Source organism: Staurois parvus, unplaced genomic scaffold (assembly GCF_062004578.1).
Source record: "Staurois parvus isolate SC_StPar_1 unplaced genomic scaffold, SC_StPar_1.0 ptg000422l, whole genome shotgun sequence".
In the NCBI taxonomy this organism is placed as follows: Eukaryota; Metazoa; Chordata; class Amphibia; order Anura; family Ranidae; genus Staurois; species Staurois parvus.
This window is the reverse complement of record NW_028318218.1, coordinates 1,182,422-1,203,665: the sequence shown is the minus strand read 5'-3', so window position 1 is coordinate 1,203,665 and position 21,244 is coordinate 1,182,422. Positions and strand designations below refer to the sequence as shown.

The 21,244-nt window shown below is 42.9% G+C and overlaps 1 protein-coding gene across 1 annotated transcript in view; it reads right to left on the bottom strand.

The window, feature by feature from the left end:
- The window catches only part of ARHGAP42 (Rho GTPase activating protein 42), a 470,299-nt gene extending 451,510 nt beyond the window's left edge, over window positions 1–18,789 (bottom strand). The window contains exon 1 of the mRNA XM_089687254.1: window positions 18,133–18,789. Coding sequence (XP_089543380.1) covers window positions 18,133–18,286 — 154 coding nt within the window. The 5' untranslated portion in view covers window positions 18,287–18,789. The remainder of the gene's footprint in view (window positions 1–18,132) is intronic.
- Window positions 18,790–21,244: the final 2,455 nt, after the last annotated feature.

The following is a 21,244-nucleotide window of genomic DNA, read 5'->3' as shown; positions in this document are numbered from 1 at the left end:
ACCCTCCTGCCTGTATGCCTATGAGCTAACAGCTCATGGATTCCAGGAAATACATACTATATAAATCATCTGCCCTTACTCAAGATGGCCAGGACCAGAAATACTAAGGGGTGTTTTTCAAGGCGATTTCTCAGCAAAATAAAGCATGGAATCATGGATAAATGGATGAGTTTGCTTGTGTATTAAAAGTAAATTAAGTAGACACAGATATACTGCAGCAGAGCGTCCCCGCTGGCCCAACAAGGTGGCCACACACAGGCCTGCTGCCCCAGCTGTGCTCTCATTCGCTACAGCACAAGGCGATCAGTGGGTCTTGGGCAATGATTTATGGCCGGGACCCACTGACCAGCTGAGTGAATGACAGAAGAGAGTGTTGGTAAACAGCGCAGGGCTCTCTACAGACAGCAGTGATGTGCCGTTTTTTTTCTCCCTTTGAGTGAAATCCAGCACATTGCTTAGTAAAAAACAACACACAGTACACACATAAAACATTGTTAGGCACACAGTTACCCCTTTGGTTGCCCCTAGATGTTAACCCCTTCCCAGTCAGTGTCATTAGTACAGGCCAGTGTATATTATTAGAGAGATGTCAGTTCAATCTGGGTTCCCGCTCAGATTGCCAGCCGCACTATTACAGTTACACTAAAAGTCACTGATCACCGCAATTACTAGTATAAAAATTAATTAATTAATTAAAAAATCAGTATATATACACCATAGTTTGTAAATGCTATAACTTTTGCACAAACCAATCAATATACACTTACTGGGATTTTTTATTACCAAAGACATGTAGCAGAAAACATTTTGGCCTAAATTTGTAAGAAATTTGATTATTTACATTTTCTAATTGGATACATTTTAGCAAAAAGTAAAAAATATATATATTTTTTTTAAATTTCAGTCTTTATTCTTTTATATAATAAACAATAAAAAAAACCCAGTGGTGATCAAATACCACCAAAACAAAGCTCTATTAGTGTGAATAGGAATTATATCAAATTTAATTTGGGTACAGTGTTGCATGACCGCTCAATAAACAGTTAAAATAGTGCTGTGCTGAATTTAAAAAATGGCCTGGTCAAGGGGGTCATTTCTTCTGGTGCTGAAGTGGATATACATATCTATATATACATATTATACGTACATAATATATATATATATATATCTATATATATTGTGTACGTTTCCCACAAGAAAATGATCCAAAACACACATCTAAGGCCACTGTTGTACTTCTGAAGAAGAACAGGATGAAAGTGTTTCAATGGCCAAGTATGTCTCCTGATCTGAACCCAATCGAACACCTATGGGAAATTCTGAAGAGACAAGCTGAGCATCACTCTCCATTCAACATCCAGGCTCTAAAAGAGATTCTTTTCAAATATAAAACAGCGCAAAACACAAACTGCCTCACGCCAATCAATATAAGTGAGCAACAATAAATAACTTATCCCCTAAATAATATTATATTATTAATAAAATAATAAACATTACACTTTAGTATAAGTGTCACACAAAATGTGTCTAAATAATATATATTAAAATTTAAAGTCCAGTGACACATACAAAAAAAAAAGGCAAAAAAACAAAAAAAAAATATATTAACAAAAAATCATGTGACCCATAAAAAAAGAAAAAATCAAGTGTATGGGTCACATGATTTTTTATTAATATATTTTTTTTGTTTTTTTGTTGTTTTTTGCCTTTTTTTTTGTATGTGTCACTGGACTTTAAATTTTATTATATATTATTAGACACATTTTTTGTGACACTTATACTAAAGTGTAATGTTTATTATTTTATTAATAATATATTATTTAGGGAATAAGTTATTTATTATTGCTCACTTATATTGATTGGTGTGAGGCAGTTTGTGTTTTGCGCTGTTTTATATTTGAAAAAAATTATTTCAGTTTTTATACCTGTGCACAGCGGCATTTCACTTAAAGAGTGTGATAGTAAATTGGTCCTGGGCGCTGTGGTTTTTTTATTTGCATTCTAAAAGAGATTGTTCTTGAAGAATGGAAAAAGATCAATGTTGCAATATGTCACCAACTTGTTCATTCATTTTTGCATCAACTAATTTGAAGATTTTGTCATCTAAGTTATATTATTAACCTTACTTTCATGTAACGAGCTAAACAAATGTTCTATAAATATCAGTTTTGTCAAAAGTTTGGAAATTATTCTTTGAGATATTGATTAAAATCTTACTTTTCAGAAGGGGTATACTTATTTATGCTGAGCACTATATATATTTCTTATTGAGTATGTGTTCTTAAATCACTGTCTGCAGTTAATTAACAAGGTTAAGTCAATTGCAAAATTCCCACAAGAAGATGATTCACAAGCAGTTCAGTGTCCCACATGGCAGTCAGACTAATGTAAACAATTTGGGGATTTCACAGGGACTTCTGATGCAATCACTGTTTTGTCTCCTAATGAACAAAAAGACCAATAAATGCTTAGTACACCAGAACAGCAGATAGCTCGAAATATATAAAGTGTCAGAAAGATTAAACAAAGAAAATCTTCCTCAATTTATATGTAATTACACATGTAAGAGTCAATTCCCGTCATCTATTTGGTGCCAGCTTCAGGGAGTCGCTTTACACCATGTTTGGTGTTAATGTGTGCTTTACAATTCGCTTTGAGTGTGCTAGTGCAATGAATGGCACTACGACACACCTGCTGATGAGTGCGCTCAGCAGCGCAACAAGGCTGCAGTGCAACGTGCTGCCAAAGCATTACGCATGCACTAACTCTAAAACCATTTTTGCACACAAAAAGTTTTCCAGCTCAAATCAGACTTTCTTTTTCTTGTGAATTGCTAGGAATGTCATTCCCAGCCTGGGAGACGGTGCCCTCAGGCTGTAAGCATTTGGAAAGCTGTATCAAGTTACGAGGCAGTAAACTTCCCATTACAGAGCAGCAGCATCCTGTAGAGTGACAATGGCGGTCCACATTCAGAGCAACTTACCATACTCGGAAAATCTTTCACTCTGAACTATTTGACTTTAAAAATATAACTGCTGCATCCAACACCACTTTGTGCCATTGTATGAGAAGTTGGACCAAACCAGTGCTATGTGGACTGTATATATCCACTTAAGCACCAGGCCTAAAAATATGTATTTTTTGCTAGAAAATTACTCCCAAACATTATATATATATATATATATATATATATATACACAGGATATATATTTTTACAGGATATAGAGAGTAAAATGGCGGTTGTTGCAATATTTCATGTCACGCTTTTTTTGCGCTATTATTTTTTAACAGATACACTTTTATGAATTTAAAAAAAAAAACAATACAACCCAATTTTTTTTTCAATATGAAAGATGATGTTATGCTGAGTAAATACATGCCGACCATGTCATGCTTTAAAATTGTGAACGCTCGTGGAATGGCTCCAAACTACGGTACTTATAAATCTCCATAGGCGATGCTTAAAATGTTCTACAGGTTACACATTTAGAGATACAGAGGAGATTTAGTGCTAGAATTATTGCTCTCGGTCTGACGTTTGCGGCGATACCTTACATCTTACCAACAAACAGAAAATTGATGTTGCGCTAATCACAATAATGCCACAGACATTCCAAGACAAATAATGAGATGAGAAGACAATAGATAATACACCATAACACAATCAGTAAATGGAAGGAATATGGGAGTGAAGGGAAAGATGAAATAATAAAGGTCCAAAATGAGGACCAAGAGGTGTAACAGACAATAAACCGTGACCGTGGGCAAAACGCACAGAAATGATCAGGGAAAAATAGAATATTAACTAAATCACAGTAATAACTGATTGGTTGGAGAGCAGAATGTGGTGACGTCATTTCCGACGCGAACGGTCACAGCCATATTGGTACACCCAGTACACCCATATCAGCACATGTGATTGATGCCTTGTTTGATCTGTTCCCATGTAAGCGCGCATTTGTCTCTATAGTGTGTGTTTGTCTCAATCCAGAGCACTAAGTGTCACTTCTGTCTGCTGCCTTGTTACTCTGCCATCAGCATGAGCCATGTCTGACAAGTTATCCCGAGAAAAATGGTGACACAGGAGGGACTTACAACACACATCCTGTGATTGACAGCCTCAGCTCTGTTCCTGTGTGCTGAGTGAAAGGGGGGGGGGGTTCTTTCCCTCCAATCAGCTCTCACTAAGCTGTGCAGAATGTAACTTCAGCTCCCCACCACCTGTTTCTGGAAACTCAGACAAACTGTGTAAATTCAGCACTTTGAACAGTTGTAGAGAAGACAATACTGCAAATAAACAGATACAACTTATGTAGGATGATCTGTGTATCACCTGAGGCCAATCACCTCACTGGGTATATGTAAGGGTTTACAACCACTTTAGATAGGGCTCTAACATGATGGTGGGACTCTGATTTGATGATGGGACTCTGATTTGATGGGGAGGCACTGATGTGATGGAGAGGCACTGATGTGATGGAGAGGCACTGATGTGATGGGGAGACACTGATGCGATGAGGAGGCACTGATTCGATGGGGAGGCACTGATGCGATGGGGCGGCACTGATGCGATGGGGCAGCACTGATGGGATGGGGAGACACTCATGTGATAGGGAGACACTGATGGGATGGGGAGGCACTGATGTGATGGGGAGGCACTGATGGGATGGGGAGACACTCATGTGATGGGGAGACACTGATGGGATGGGGAGGCACTGATGGGATGGGGAGGCACTGATGCGATCGGGGGACTCTGATTGATGGGGAGACACTGATGTGATGGAGAGGCACTGATGTGATGGGGGGGACTCTGATGTGATGGGGATGCACTAATGTTATGGGGAGGCACTCACGTGATGGAGGGACTCTGATGTGATGGGGAGGCACTGATGTGATGGGGGAGACTCTGATGTGATGGGGAGGCACTGATGTGATGGGGAGGCACTGATGTGATGGATGGACTCTAATATGAAGGGGGAACCTGATGTGATGGGGAGATATAATGTAAAGTGGGGAATTCTACTGTGGTGGGGGGGGGGGGGCTTTGATATGATAGGGGGGTTCTGATGTGATGGGGAGACACTGATGTGATGAGGAGGCACTGATGTACTGGGGAGACACTGATGTGAAGGGGAGACACTGATGTGAAGCGGAGACACTGATGTGATGAGGGAGCTGTGATGTGATGGGACGATACTGATGTAATGGGGGGACTCTGATGTGAAGGGGGAACCCGATTGATGGGGAGACATTCATATAAAGTGGGCTATTCTAATGTGAAGGGGGGGGGGTTCTGATGTGATGGGGAGATACTGCTGTGAAGTGGGGGACTCTAATGTGAAGGGGAAATCTGATGTGAAGGGGGGGGGGGGCACTGATATGATGGGGAACATTACTGTAATGTTAGGAATTCTAATGTGGGGGGAACTTTAATGTAATGGAGGGACCACGATGTGATGGGGCAATCGAATGGAAAAGGGGGACTTTGGTGTGATGGGTGGACTATAATATAATGGAAAGACTGTGATGTGGAGGGGAGGGGGGTCTGATGTATTAGAGGGACTCTGATATGAAGGGGGAACTCTGATGAGATAAAGTATGTAATGAGGGGACAATGGTGTGAAAGAGAATGACTTGAATGCAATGGCCAGAACCTGATACGAGGGGGGGGGGGGTACACCATGGAGAGAGTGACATCATCATCCAGTGAAGTGTCCTTCACCCCAATATATGCAGTTCAGGACTGGGGTGTCTCCTGACTTTGCATACATTTAAAGGGTGCCATGACTGAAAAACACAAACACCGGGTAATACATACCCTTTGAGTCATAGCCACCTAGAGATTCATGAGAGCAGGATTCCCCATACATCACCTCTGCACTACCTCGAAGTAATGTGGAACTCTCTGTCTGGGTGGTGACTCGTAGTACAGAATGGCACCAAGTGAACATGGAGGACTGGTTCCCTCAATCTCTGTCACAATGACTATCGGTGGCTCACACACAGCCAATCTCAGCGGGGAGACCTGGAGAGAGAGAGAAACGGAGAGCTCACCCCTCACCTCACCCCCTCAGTCTCCACTCGCATCCCTAGCCTACTAAGCGACATATCGGCATGGATGTCACTCCACTTCCTCACAATCTTTCCAAAACTGAGCTCTTAGTATTCACCCCAGCCCGTGCCCCCTCCTCTGACTTCTCCATCAAGATCAATAACACAATCATCGGTCCTTCCCCCTCATGCCAGGGTACTAGGTGTAATCCTAGACTCCCATCTGTACTTTCAGCCCCAAATCCAATCACTGTCCAAATCTTGTAGACTTCACCTCCGCAACATCTCCAAGATACGCCCGTTCCTAACCTCGGAAACCACTAAGCAACTTATTCACTCCCTGGTTATCTCTTGCCTTGACTACTGTAACTCCCTCCTCGTTGGCCTACCTCATCGCAGGCTATCCCCTCTTCAGTCAATCATGAAGGCTGCTGCCAGACTCATCCACCTTACTAACCGTTCTGTATCTGCCATCCCTCTCGGCTAATCCCTCCACTGGCTTCCCATTGCCCAATGGATAAAATGCAAAACACTAACAATCATATATAAAGCCATTTATAACTCTGCCCCAAATTACATCACTGATCTTGTCTCCAAATATCACCCAAACTGCCCTCTCCGCTCCTCGCAAGACCTCCTTCTCTCTCGCTCCCTTATCTCCTCCTCCCATGCTCGTCTCCAGGACGTCACCCATCCTCTGGAACTCCCTACCTGAATCTATCAGACTATCGCCTACTCTACATATATATAAGGTACAGCGCTAAAATAACATAAATATCATATTATAGCATAAAATCAAGTGCAAATATCAGATCACACTGAGGTGAAATTGAGTGAATAAAAAGTCCCAAGATAAATGAAAGCCCAACGTGGGGATCCAATAGATCCTAATGAGTGCGTGGGGCAGAGTTCCAGTGTACCACACGGTGAATCTGGGGTAGAAAATGCACACTCACCAGAAGTGCGTCAAAAATACATATGTGAGATTCATCCTGTAACATCAGGTAGCAGTCGTCTACTGCCAAGGTAAGGTCAGGGTCATACACCTTCCAATCGCAACTCGGGGTAGGCACTCCAAGATTCTTAAACGTGTCTCAAACGTGTCACCATCTGGGGACCCCTTTTTTGAACAGGTTCTGCAAGTGGGGACTCTCATTGAAGACAGCCCAATAAGGGACACCACATAGCGTGATACCGTATACACTGAGTTTATTATATCAGAAGGTAACACAACAATGAATGGTAGGGATAAAATGAAATGGAAGTAAACACTGAGCAGATACTGTGCAGGATACTGTAGATTCTTCTACTCTTCCAACCAGTCCATCCCCCACAGTTATTACCTATTGTACCACTAGCCCCTCCCTCCTAGATTGTAAGCTCCAAGGATCAGGGCCCTCCTAACCCTCTTGTATTGAGCTGTATTGTTGCTGTATTGTCTCCCACTATAATGTAAAGCACTGAGCAAACTGTTGTAGCTGAATAAATCCTGTATAATAATAATAATTAAAAAAAAGAGCTAGGGGGAGGATAAAACAAAGGTGTGATGACAGTATTCCCCCCTGACCCCCATATTAGACAGGCTGGATCAGGCCCTTATACATACTTTCAAAGGAGACTACAAGTGGCCATTTCTACACACATTACACAGGCACAGCCTACTGTTGTCACCATCAGGAATCCCTCCTGAGAAATGACACAGAACCACTGCTGTAGTGCATGCAGATAGTAGGTGACTGCAAAGAGACGGCACAAGATCAGCGGCACTAAGATGCAAAAAAAGCTGAAAAAAAAATGAAAACCCAATATGATAGCAATTGTTTGTGATACGTTGTGCTTTAGCAGACTAGATGTCATTGACTAAGGGCATACATCTGCTATAAAGCTGTGCTTCCTTGCATACTTTTCCAGCCCACCATTCCTGAGACAAACGTCCTGTTTACCTCTTCTGGGGAGCATTCTTCATAGATTTCCTTGGAGAATCCATGAGCAGCTGGTGGAATGTCACTGACTGCGACAACCAGGAAGTTCAGCTCACAGCAATGCCCTGGGTGTCACCAAGACAGGAAGTGAGGGGACATCTCCCGAACAGTAACACATACAGCAATGAACACCCGAATGACGACTGAACCGGTCCGCAATCTACCAAAAAACAAAACACAAAAGTGGTACGAGGGGTACCTTTTTGAAAATAAGCGCTGGCTTGTTACCCTTTCTCTTAGGCCCTTTTCACACAGGACGGATCCGTCAGCGGATCCGCTTGCTCAGTGGGGGATCTGTCTACTGATCCCCGCTAAGCAAGCTGATGACAGGTCTTTGTCTGCTTTGCTTCAGAGCAGACACAGACATAGCCCACTGTCCTCTATGGGCGGTCGGATGTAAACTGCCTGTCCATTTCCATCAATCCCAATCCCATCCGATCGGATGGATGGAAGGGGAATGGATCCTCATCCGTATTTTTGGCAGATTGGATTGGACATCGGCAGGTATAAGCAAACACATGTCCATTTACACCCGCCGGCTCCATAGAGGAGAATAGAGGTTCCGATCGGGTCTGCCTGAAAAACGGGCAGGCGGACCCGAACGGAACATCCGTGTGAAAGAGGTCTTATATTCTCTCTTAGGTATACCGCCTGTTTATGCTATGTATCTGAATTACATGTACACTGATCTGTATATTGTTTGTATGTACACTTTGGCTAATGTAGCCTATATGAAAACTCAAACAAAACAACTTAAAGAAAAAAAATTCTATTAAGGATTTGTAGCGGACCTTCACCCTAAAGGCCAATTCATACCACATGTAGTTCAGTGCATTTTATTTCTGCATCAAAAATGCATGAAAAGTAGATTACATGGTTTCCAATGGCATAGTTCACACTAGTGCGGTCATTTCCAGTTCCAAAAAAAAAAGTAGAACAGCTGCATTTTTCCTGCACTGCACTGTACCAAAACATGGTAAAACGCATAAAGAATTCACCAGGATGCACCAAAACCGCATCAAAAACTCACCGGACTCCAGTACAATGAAAATTAAAAACCAGGAAAAAAGAAGAAAAAAAAATCTGGAATACATCTGGAAATGCATCAAAAACACATTAAAAAACACGCATGCAGAAACGCAATCAGAACGGATCTACAGTGCGCTTTTGTGGTGTTAACCCGCCCTTAAACTACTTTTTTCTTGCTCTTTATTGTGCTGCATTTTCCGCGATTCTCACTTAGGTGAGAAAGACATCTGGACCCCTTCCCCAGGTTCTACGCATATACAGCTGTGCTGCAGGACGTGCACAAAGACATGTACGTATCACAGGATACAAATGGAGAAACAGAAAAAGGGCGCACCGACCTAGTGCATTATTGTTTAAAATAATTTAATTGAAGAAACAAAATAGGTATCATACTCACAATGGACATAATAACACAGGCATGTCAAACTGAACAAGATGTATGATCCAAACAACATCTGAGTCCATACGATGGAACCCTGGATGACCAAATGGCTAACGCGTTTCGAGGACACAACCTCTTCCTCAGAGCCAACCGTAGCACAGAACTGACAAAACCTTCACATCTATGTGCACACGTCGGAAATACCCAACAAGGCTCTGCCAGGACCCTCCGACCAGACAGACACCTTCAGCATATCTGCGCATGCATCATAATGGCGGAGCAAGAAGGGGGGCTGCGACGCAAAGAATAGGGGCTGACGTTCCACTTTATGTTTTATGTTGGAGTCATGCAATTCTGGATCTAGTTTCTACATATTATAAATGCTTACAAACGTATATCCTAATCTATGTATTATTCCCTAAAGTGCCCCTAATTGTTTCTGCTCCGTAGTTGCATCCTTCACTATAAATACATAAATATATTCTAAAGTACAGGATTCTAGAGGTGCCTGCACTTAAAGGAGAACTATGGACAAAATCACACATGACATATATTGTATGTTTTTCTCAGTCCTCCTGTACCATAGCTTTATTACTTGTTGATCCTGCCAGTACCTGCCAGGTGTTTCTCAACTTCCTTTAGAAGACCAAGCTGTCCAGCAAAAGTGGCAGTCACCATGGACAGTACAGTCTGACTGTACATTCAACTTTAAATCTGACAAAACTATGCAATATGAGAGTCTACCTAATCTATCCATTCATTCTATCCAATCAGGCAGACCCTTTCACTACATTATTGATGGTGGATCTAAAGGAAATTGTACAATCAGAATGTAATGTGGTGAGCTTTAGACTACATTCACACATGTGCATATCTGCTGATAGTTTGTTGCAAAGGTGGTTAAACACCATCCCTGGATGCAACAATACTCTGTGCAAAGATGGCACAGTTAAACTAGGCACATTCAGGGGACCTATATAGCTAGAATACCAAGAATGTTAAGATATCCATATTGGCTACATTGACATACTTTATATATATATACATATACACACAAACACTATATTGCCAAAAGTATTGGGCCACCTGCCTTTACACGCACATAAACTTTAATGGCATCCCAGTCTTAGTCCGTAGGGTTCAATATTGAGTTGGCCCACCCTTTGCAGCTATAACAGCTTCAACTCTTCTGGGAAGGCTGTCCACAAGGTTTAGGAATGTGTCTATGGGAAGGTTTGACCATTCTTCCAGAAGTGCATTTGTGAGGTCAGGCACTGATGTTGGATGAGAAGGCCTGCCTCACAGTCTCCACTCTAATTCATCCCAAAGGTGTTCTATCGGGTTGAGTTTAGAACTTTGTACAGGCCAGTCAAGTTCCTCCAGCCCAAACTCACTCATCCATGTCTTTATGGACCTTGCTTTGTGCACTGGTGTGCAGTCATGTTGGAACAGGAAGGAGCCATCCCCAAACTGTTCCCACAAAGCTGGCAGCATGAAATTGTCCAAAATGTCTTGGTATGCTGACGCCTTAGGAGATCCCTTCACTGGAACTAAGGCGCCAAGTCCACCCCCTGAAGAACAACACCACACCATAATCCCCCCTCCACCAAACTTTACACTTGGCACAATGAAGTCAGGCAAGTACTGTTCTCCTGGCAAATGCCAAACTCAGACATGTCCATCAGATTGGCAGACAGAGAATAGTGATTTATCACTCCAGAGAACACGTCTCCACTGCTCTAGAGTCCAGTGGTGACATGCATTACACCCCTACATCTGAAACTTTGTATTGCACCTGGTGATGTAAAGCTTGGATACCGCTGCTCAGCCTTGGAAACCCATTCCATGAAGCTTTCTACGCACTGTTGTTGTGCTAATCTGAAGGTCACACCAAGTTTGGAGGTCTTTAGCTATTGACTCTGAAGACAGTTGGCAATTTCTGCGCACTATGCACTCCAGCATGCGCTGACCCCAACTCGTGGCTGAGTTGCTGTTGTTTCCAGTTGCTTCCACTTTGTTATAATACCACTAACAGTTGACCGTGGAATATTTAGTAGCAAGGAAATTTCACAGATGGAATTATTGCACAGGTGGCAACCTATCACAGTACCACACTTTATATCACTGAGCTCCCGGGAGCAACCCATTCTTTCACAAATGTTTGTAGAAGCAGTCTGCATGCCTAGGTGCTTGATTTTATATGCCTGTGGCCATGGAGGTGATTGGAACACATGAATCCAATGATTTGGAGGGCTGGCCCAATACTTTTGGCAATATAGTGTATATATATATATATATATATATATATATATATATATATATATATATATATATATTCCTCCTTGTTATTTAGAGTTGGTAATGGTTAAAAAAAAACTGTCAGTGTTTTTCCTGTCTGTGCCCAGTTGGGGAGATTTCCTTTTCCTTCCTGTCCCAGAAAGAGGAAATCTCTCCTAAATGAGGGGAAATCTCATCTAAGGGTTATCTCCATCCATGGAAAACAGGGTGGTTTGGGGGCATGTTTTTCTGTCCCTGAAATTACCAAAAACTGCCATATACCACTGCAACAAGCAATTGATAGGTACAATGCAAAGAAGTAGCAATCAATGGGCAAAGAAGTGGCAATCAATGGGCAAAGACCCCTGCAAACGTGCAGCGTTTAAGACAAGCGACATGGGACAACCTTCCAACTTCCCAACCCAAGGCAGGTTGCATATTTTCAAAAACCACTTGAAAATATTTTAAAAAACATGAGGCATTATATTCTGTATGTAATACAGTGAAGACAAGCCCTGTAAAATTTTGGATATCTCATCATTACAGTGAAGTCACACGATTTCAAAGTCGGGTGACATGCTGATTTCTGGTGCGATTTCAAGACATCTGACAGACCTCTATGCAAATCCCACTAAAAGTAGAGCATGTACTACATTAGAAACCAGTGCAGCTCCAACCAAGTCGGAACAGCACCAATATGACCACTCTAATTGTGGACAATAGGGTGCAACTTGGCATGCGATTTGCAAGTCACATGGCATGCAAATTGCATGCCAATTAGCATCCAGTGTGACCGGGGAATTACAGAATTATAGAGACATTTTATAAACAAATCTATACAGCATGAATTAACAAGTCTCCCCCTTCAGCTATCATATTCTGACAGCCAACCCCGTCAGCTGTCAAAATACAGCCGCATCTGATTGGATGTAGGAGCTGTCCAGCCAGAAATTTTAATCTTGACTTCTTCAATTTTTCAGTTGAGGGATATCAGGCAGGACGTAGCCAAGAGGGTCACCCACTGAGGGAATATTGGACAGTTCATCTGGACAGTTCATCTGCACTAGCCAGCTTAACCCTTCTCAGGTCAGTAAAAAATGATACATATGGAATATAAGAAGTGACTCTGACATGAAGGATAGAGGGATCTAGTCATATACAGTAGGTGATCAAACAAATAATTAGGCACATTGTTCGCAAAAATCTAAAATCTTGGACTGTCCATGCAAAATGTCAGCTTTTCAAGACAGATCTTGCCGTACCCACACACATTATTTTCATTCATTTCAGCTAAATTAGGACAGACCAGTTGACAATCTTTATATATACAGTAGATATAGAAAGTCTACACACCCCTGTTAAAATGTCAGGTTTCTGTGATGTAAAAAAATGAGACAAAGATAAATCATTTCCGAACTTTTTCCAGCTGTAACCTATAAACCGTACAACTCAGTTGAAAATTAAACTTAAATATTTTAGGGGGGGGGGCGTAAACATATAAAAACTAAAATAATACGGTTGCATAAGTGTTCACACCCTCTCATAACTGGGGATGTAGATGTGTTCAAGATTAAGCAATCGCGTTCAAAATAATGTTAAATAGGAGTCAGTACAAACCTGCCATCATTTAAAGTGCCTCTGATTAACCCCAAATAAAGTTCAGCTGTTCTAGTAGGTCTTTCCTGACATTTTCTTAGTCACATCCTGCAGCAAAAGCCATGGTCCGCAGAGAGCTTCCAAAGAATCAGATGTATTTCCTTGTTAAAAGGTATCAGTCAGGAGAAAGGTACAAAAGAATTTCCAGGGCATTAGATATACCATGGAACACAGTAAAGACAGTCATCATCAAGTGGAGAAAATATGGCGCAACAGTGACATTACCAAGAACTGGACGTCCCTCCAAAATTGATGAAAAAGAAAACTGGTCTGGGAGGCTGCCAAAAGGCCTACAGCAACATTAAAGGAGCTGCAAGAATATCTAGCAAGTACTGGCTGTGTGGTACATGTGACAACAATCTCCCGTATTCTTCATATGTCTGGACTATGGAGTAGAGTGGCAAGACGGAAGCCTTTTCTTATGAAGAAAAACATCCAAGCCTGGCTAAATTTTGCAAAAACACATCTGAAATCTCCCAAAACCATGTGGGAAAATGTGTTATGGTCTGATGAAACCAAGGTTGAACTTTTTGGCCATAATTCCAAAAGATATGTCTGGCGCAAAAACAACACTGCACATCACCAAAAGAACACCATACCCACAGTGAAGCATGGTGGTGGCAGCATCATGCTTTGGGGCTGTTTTACTTCAGCTGGAACTGGGGCCTTAGTCAAGGTAGGAGGGAATTATGAGCAGTTCCAAATACCAGTCAATATTGGCAGAAAGCCTTCAGGCTTCTGCTGGAAAGCTGAATATGAATAGGAACTTCATCTTTCAGCATGACAATGACCCACAGTATACATCCAAATCAACAAAGGAATGGCTTCACCAGAAGATTCAAGTTTTGAAATGGACCAGCCAGAGCCCATGCCTGAATCCGATCAAAAATCTGTGGGGTGATCTGAAGAGGGCTGTGCACAGGAGATGCCCTCGCAATCTGACAGATTTGGAGTGTTTTTGCAAGGAAGAGCGGCCAAATATTGCCAAGTCAAGATGTGCCATGCTGATAGACTCATACCCAAAAAAGACTGAGTGCTGGAATCAAATCAAAAGGTGCTTCAACAAAGTATTAGTTTAAGGGTGTGCACACTTATGCAACCATATTATTTTATTTTTTATTTTTACTTCCCTCCACCTAAAAGATGTCAGTTTGTTGTTCAGCTGAGTTGTACAATTTATAGGTAAAGGTAAAGATGGAAAAAGTTTTGAAATGATTGATCTTTGTCTATTTTTTTTACATCAAAGAAACCTGACATTTTAACAGGGGTGTGTAGACTTTTTATATCCACTGTATACAGGAGTTAGAAAAAAAATGGAAACACTACATGATTTCCAGGTGTGAAAGGGATGATATGTTTTGATTTGAAAGTGGAAGTGATGTAACATTCTTTTGCTTCCTCTGCATGAGGAGACACCTAGCTAACAGGTAGGAATCCTCACTTTCATCATTCACAGTGTACACTCAGGGCTGCTGTAAGAAACCATGGGGCACCATACAGCCAACCTGATAGCCCCTCCGCCCCCCCCCCAACAAAAAAAAAACAAAACAGTTACCATGCTTCAGATATGAATGAACACAGTGAGTGATCAGTACGGATCACTCATTGTGTTCATTCAGAAAAGTAAGTGCTAGTAAATGTGACATATTTTCTGGACCCCTCTGCATCATGAAGGTCCCTATTGTGTGCTTGCAGCTGCTGGTCGAAGGAGAGGAGGGACACCAGCAGCAATGACGAGGTGGGGGCACACAGGGGGACTGGGCAGCAGGGAAAAATATATAGTGTACAGGGAGGGTGATGGGTGCAGTCAGAGAGACACCAGCTAAGCGGCACCAACAATTTACCCTCTTTGAAACTCAGTAAGCTCTGACATGACTATGCATTACTAGCAGTGCACACAGGGCTGTGGATAAGGGGGTACCACCAGTCCTCTTCTATGGGACCCAAACAACTGACTGAATCAGATTTGGACAGGGAAAGTGATCGGCACGGAAGGGTGGCAATTACTGGAACCGATCCCCTGTATGGCTCTCTCTGCAGCAGCGGAAAGCCAGCGGGAGGGAGAGGAGAGGAAGCCAGCTTTCAGCTGCTGCAGAGAGAGCCAAACAGGGGATCAGTTCCAGTAATTACCACCCCGTCGTGCAGATCACTCTCCCTACCCAAATCTGATTCACCTGGCTGTCTGGGCCCCGTACAAGAGGACTGGTGGTACCTCCACCATCCACGGCCCTGCGTGCGCTACTAGTAATACTGAGTCAGGTCAGAGCTTACTGAGCTTCAAAGAGGGCATATTGTTGGTGCCGCTTAGCTGGTGCCAAAGTGACCGAAGTTGCCAATTTATTTGTGACGAGGTACAATATCAAAAGGTTATTTATGAAGACATATAGTTTCCGGGAAAACGTCATCTGATAGGCATAAGAGCGGTTGACATGGTCAACTGACCGAAAGAGACAAAAAGGACATTGCGCAAGATTGTGACCCGGAATAAAATAACACCTTCTGCAAAACGGACTGCAGAGCTCAATCTCAGTCTTCACGGGATAGCTGGATCCGTGCACGCTCTCCTGCACATCTGTGCGTCTCCATCCACTTGTATACTGTAGGCTGCCTATATGCAGCTCCATGGTGAATGCAGATGCAGAAAACAGCAGCTTAGCACTCAGGACGGGGTCAACACCTGTCTGAATCAGCCCATTGGTTGCCTGCACCCAGCTCAGGGCAGATGCAGGTGCAATAAACAACGCAGCCTGCATACAGAACGGGTGTCAGCACCCATCTTAATGAAGCCTTATGGCCTCATGCACACAGGCAGAAAAAAAACACAGCTTTTTGAGACATTTTTCATATTTTGTTATGTCTTTGAACAAGGTGTTAAAGAACAATGTGGTGTTTAGGTTTGTATTTTAAAGCGGTGATCATGGTGCAAAAATAAATGCTTACTGGCATCATTTCTGCACATACACATGTAAATGCATATAATGCATGTAAAAGAATGCATATGTATGCATTAATAATACCTCATCTGGAATATGCGGTTCAGTTTGGGCACCAATTCACAAAAAGGATATTGTAGAATGGGAGAAAGTGCAGAGAAGGGCAACCAAACTGATAGAGGCATGGAGGAGATCAGCTATGAGGAAAGATTAGAGGAACTGAATTTATTCTCTTGAGAAGAAGCAATTAAGGGGGATATGATCACCATATATAAATACATAGGTGCTCCATATAGTGATCATGGTGTAGTTATTCACCTTAAAGCAATTGACAAGGTAGCACTATTTAAATCTGAAGTAAAAAAAAAAGAAAGAAAATGTAACTTACACATACGGAAAGTCTTCTTAACAGTAAGAGCTGTGTACATGTGGAACAGGCTCCCTCAACTACTAGTTTTGGCCAACTTAGTAGATTGTTTAAAAATAAAGGTCTGGATGCATTCCAAAATGCACGCAATATAATGGGATAGTAACATTTTTAGGTAATAACACCAGAGAGTATTATCACCACCATTACTAGTGTAATAAATAAATAAATACATAAATAAATAAAAGTTCCAGTAATTATACCATCATTTGTAGACACTATAATGTTCACACAAACCAATCAATATACACCTATTGTTTTTTTTTTGGGGGGGGGGGGGTTAACAAAAGACATGGATGAATGGATATGTTTTATAACAGACTGTAAAACATAGTTTTTTTTGTTTTTAAAAATGTTGGTCTTTTTTGTTTGTTTATATAATAAAAAAGAAATATATTTCCTTTGGATACAGCTTTGCATGACCACGCAATTACCAGTTTATGTAGCACAGTGCTAAATAGCAAAAAATGGCCTGCTCATGAAGAGGCTAAAACCTTGCAGGGGCTCACGTGGTTCAATAAACCAAACACAACAGAATAGCCTATTAGATTGTAAGCTCTCGGGAGCAGGACCCTCCCAGACCTCTTGTATTGTAACTCTACTGTCTTACTTTAGAATATAAAGCTCAGTACAAAATGTTGAAGGTATATAAAACCTGAACAATATTAATACTAAATAGTGTGAATGTGTATGATGAACATAATAAGAATAACATCCTACAAAAGACAAATATTTTGTGAAATGTGATCAGCACTCTGCAATAAAGTAACTCGTGCTGGAAGGGGGTCACTGATAATGTCAGTAGCAGTTAATTCCCACAGAGTGTCAGTTAGTGTCAGATTGCCCAACACACTATCACAGTCCCACTATAAGTTTGCTGATCACCGCCATTACTAGTGTTCAAAATAAATACAAATTCCAGTAATTATACCATCATTTGTAGACACTATAATGTTCACACAAACCATCAATATACACCTATTGTTTTTTTTTTAACATGTAGCAGAATACATTTGGGCCTAAATTTATGATGAAATTCTATTGTTAAGGTTTTTTTAAAAAAAAATTTTAGATTATAAACTCTCAGAAGCAGAACCTTCAAAGGCCTCTTGTATTGTGACTGTACTGTCTTCCTTTAGAAAGTTTATAGTATGAATCTCTGTGCAAGCTGTTGGAGATATATAAAATCTGAATAATAATAATCATAGATAGTGTGAATGTATCCAACATGCCAAAACATCCAGCCTGTGTATGATGAACATAATAAGAATAACACCCTACAAAAGACAAATATTTGGTGAAATGTGATCAGCACTCTGCAACAATAAGTGTTGCAGGGAAGGCGATGCACATCGCTGGAAGGGGGTGACTTGCTGCAGCATGCCACTGACTTACTTCTCAGCGCCCCGACCAGCATGTTCCCATCCTTGATCAGCTCTTTAATAAACTTGTTGGTCCGGTCCAGCTCAATCTCATGACATTTCAGCCTTTCCCTGAAGTCGGGACTGTCCAGGTAGGAATCGGTGAACTCCAGAGTCGGCAGCCCCATTGTACGATCCTGGATGGAGGAGACGCAGGCAGTCGGGGAAAGTTGTGCAGGAGCAGCGAGTGGCCCGATTCGGGATCCTAGGAGCAGACGGTCCCCCGAGTGTCAGCTCTCTGCATTGTCCCTTGTGTGTGTCTGCAGTCAGCGGCGTGCAGACATTTCCGGCAGATCTCAGCCTTGTCTTCCCCCCCTCCCTCTGTGATCACTGTGGCTGATCAAGTCCTGGCCCCAGACTACAGATCCCCCCCTCCCTCCTCTAGATTGTGCCACTCAGGGACTCCCAGCAAGGTCACCCTTAGGTCACCTCACATTCCTAGATAAAGTCAGTGGAGGGAGGTGGGATCATGGATCTCCCTTTGTCCAAATTCCTGGAAAGCTGCTGTGAAGACTGCAAATGAGTGGGGACTGGAGCAGGGGTGTGCAGGGTTCAGGATGGAGGAGATCCTGGAGGGACCATGCTATGGGCAGCTCCTGGGTGAAGGTCCCACTTCCAGCTGTCTGCACAACTCCCAGGACACAAACTGAGAAAAGTTCAGGGAAAGAAAAGAAGTTTGGCAAGTTGAGAAGTTTGTCTCCTGACTGCCGTCTATAGGGGACAGGAGGGATAACCACAGCTGCATGACCTCATCAGGGTCATTGTATTCTACAAAACCAAAATCTCATTCCGAACCCATATACAGGAGCAGTGCTGGGGTAAGGACCTCTGGAAACCAAGCCCAGGAGGCCATCGTGAGCCCCCCTTTCCTTAAAGGATAAGTTCACCTTTTGACAAAAAATAATAAATGCACATTTTTTTTCAGGTAAAAAAAAAAGTGCATTTATTATTTTTGGTTGCAGGAGCCTGTAAAGCATTGCACCAACCATCAGCAGATTGCTGGTGCTATGCAGGTCTCCCCCTGACCTGTCAGTATACTCTCACTGGCCCCTTTATTAGGTACACCTGTCCAGTTGCTTGGTAACACAAATTGCCAATCACATGGCAGCAACTCAATGCATTTAGTCATCTAGGCGTGGTGAAGACAACTTGCTGAAGTTCAAACCGAGCATCAGAATGGGGAAGAAAGGGGATTTAAGTGACTTTGAATGCGGCATGGTTGTTAATGCCAGACAGGCTGGTCTGAGTATTTCACAAACTGGCGATCTACTGGGATTTTCAAGCAAAACCATCTCTATGGTTTTCAGAGAATGGTCCAAAAAAGAGAAAAAATCCAGTGAGCTGCAGTTTTGTGGACGAAAATGCCTTGTTGGAGATCAGAGGAGAATGAGCAAACTGGTTTGAGATGATAGAAGGCAACAGTAACTCATGTCAATATGGCATGAGAATGAGGAATGGTTCCAACAACTTGTTGAATTTATGCCATGAAGAATTAAGGCAGTTCTGAAAGCTAAAGGGGATCCAACCCAGTACTATCAAGGTGTACCGAATAAAGTAGCCGGTGAGTGTATCTACTTGTCCATATGAGATATACGGGCAAGCAGATATACTGACAAAAAGAATCGACGAACTACCATGATGCTCCACACCGCCACGGTAGTTCATTGAGAACTACAAGCCGACAGCCACTAAAGCTGCCGGGACTTGTAGTCCATTCATTCACAGAACTCTGGAAATGAATGATGTGGCTGTGTGGGCGGAGCTCCGCACGGCTACAATGTTTTTAAAAGATGACAGCTGGTACGTGGAACTTCTCTCCATTCTGCTGTCACGGGGGGGGGGGGGGGGACTGGGCATCGGATGCAGCATTGGGAACATGGTACATGTTCCACCCTAAAAATGGGTGGAACGTGCAACATGTTCCCAAAGGTGAACTTATCCCCTTTAACTACTCTCCCCTCTTGAAGAAGTTTTAACATTTTTATATTCAAGTTAGGCTGCTTTCACACTGATCTGTTTTTTCCTCAGTTTTTTATTAATTCTACCTACAGCTCAGCTTATAATAAAGCTGGCCTGTAGGTAAAATTAATATCTCCTAAATGTGCACGGTTTAGGAGTTACTCTCTCTTTTTTAAAGCCGACGCATGTGCTCTTAAGGAATGGCATGCCCATGCCGTTCCTCCAGAGCTGTGGCCTGGGACTCCTGCGTGCATGCGTGAGAGTGACGTCATCGTGGCCTGGCCTGTCAGATGGAAGCCCAGAAGGAAGACCGGGGGAAGATGGAAGCCTCCGCAGCGCACCGCTGGAGGGGTGCCACCCACCTGTGCCCAGCAGTGCCACCCACAAGTGCCAAGCAGTGCCACCCACCTGTGCCCAGCAGTGCCACCCATCTGTGCCAAAACAGTGCCAAGCAGTGCCACCCACCTGTGCCCAGCAGTGCAACCCATCTGTGCCAATACTCGAATTTGACAGGTACCCGCTCTCACTTCTGCTGTGATCGCCTAGGCGATCGAAAACGGAAGTTGTCCTCCTACCCTCCCTCCCCGAAGTCTTGTGGGACACGTGACAGGTCCTAGAAGACGGCAGAGCCATTCAGGAAGTGCAGCACTGCTCGCGCATGTGCAGTGGGCACCCGGCTGTGAAGCCGCAAGCTGTCACAGCCGGGTGCCCACACTGAAGATGCCAGTGCCTGGAATACAGGACGGCCGGTGAAACGGGCTGCGGCGGGAGGCAACGTGGGATCGTGGGACAGGTGAGTGGCTGTTTTTTAAAAGTCAGTAGCTACAGTCAGGAACTCCACTTTAACTGAACATGGAGCAGTGACTGTCAGTGACCGGCTCTCTGCTCTGCTCCTCCAGCACTCACTGGAGCACTGGACTGCGAAAGGGATAGGAGTGGCTGGCTCAAGCTCAGCAGTGTGCTGAGAGGCTGAGCCAGCTGCCAGCCAGGCATCTGGGTGGATCCTGACTTTAAATTCAGGATCTCTACAGAGCCTGGACTGGCCGAGAGATGTTAGCCAACAGTGGGTTTTAGCCTGCTGTTGGCTGAATACAGATCACAGGAGTGCAGAACTAAGTGCACTCCTG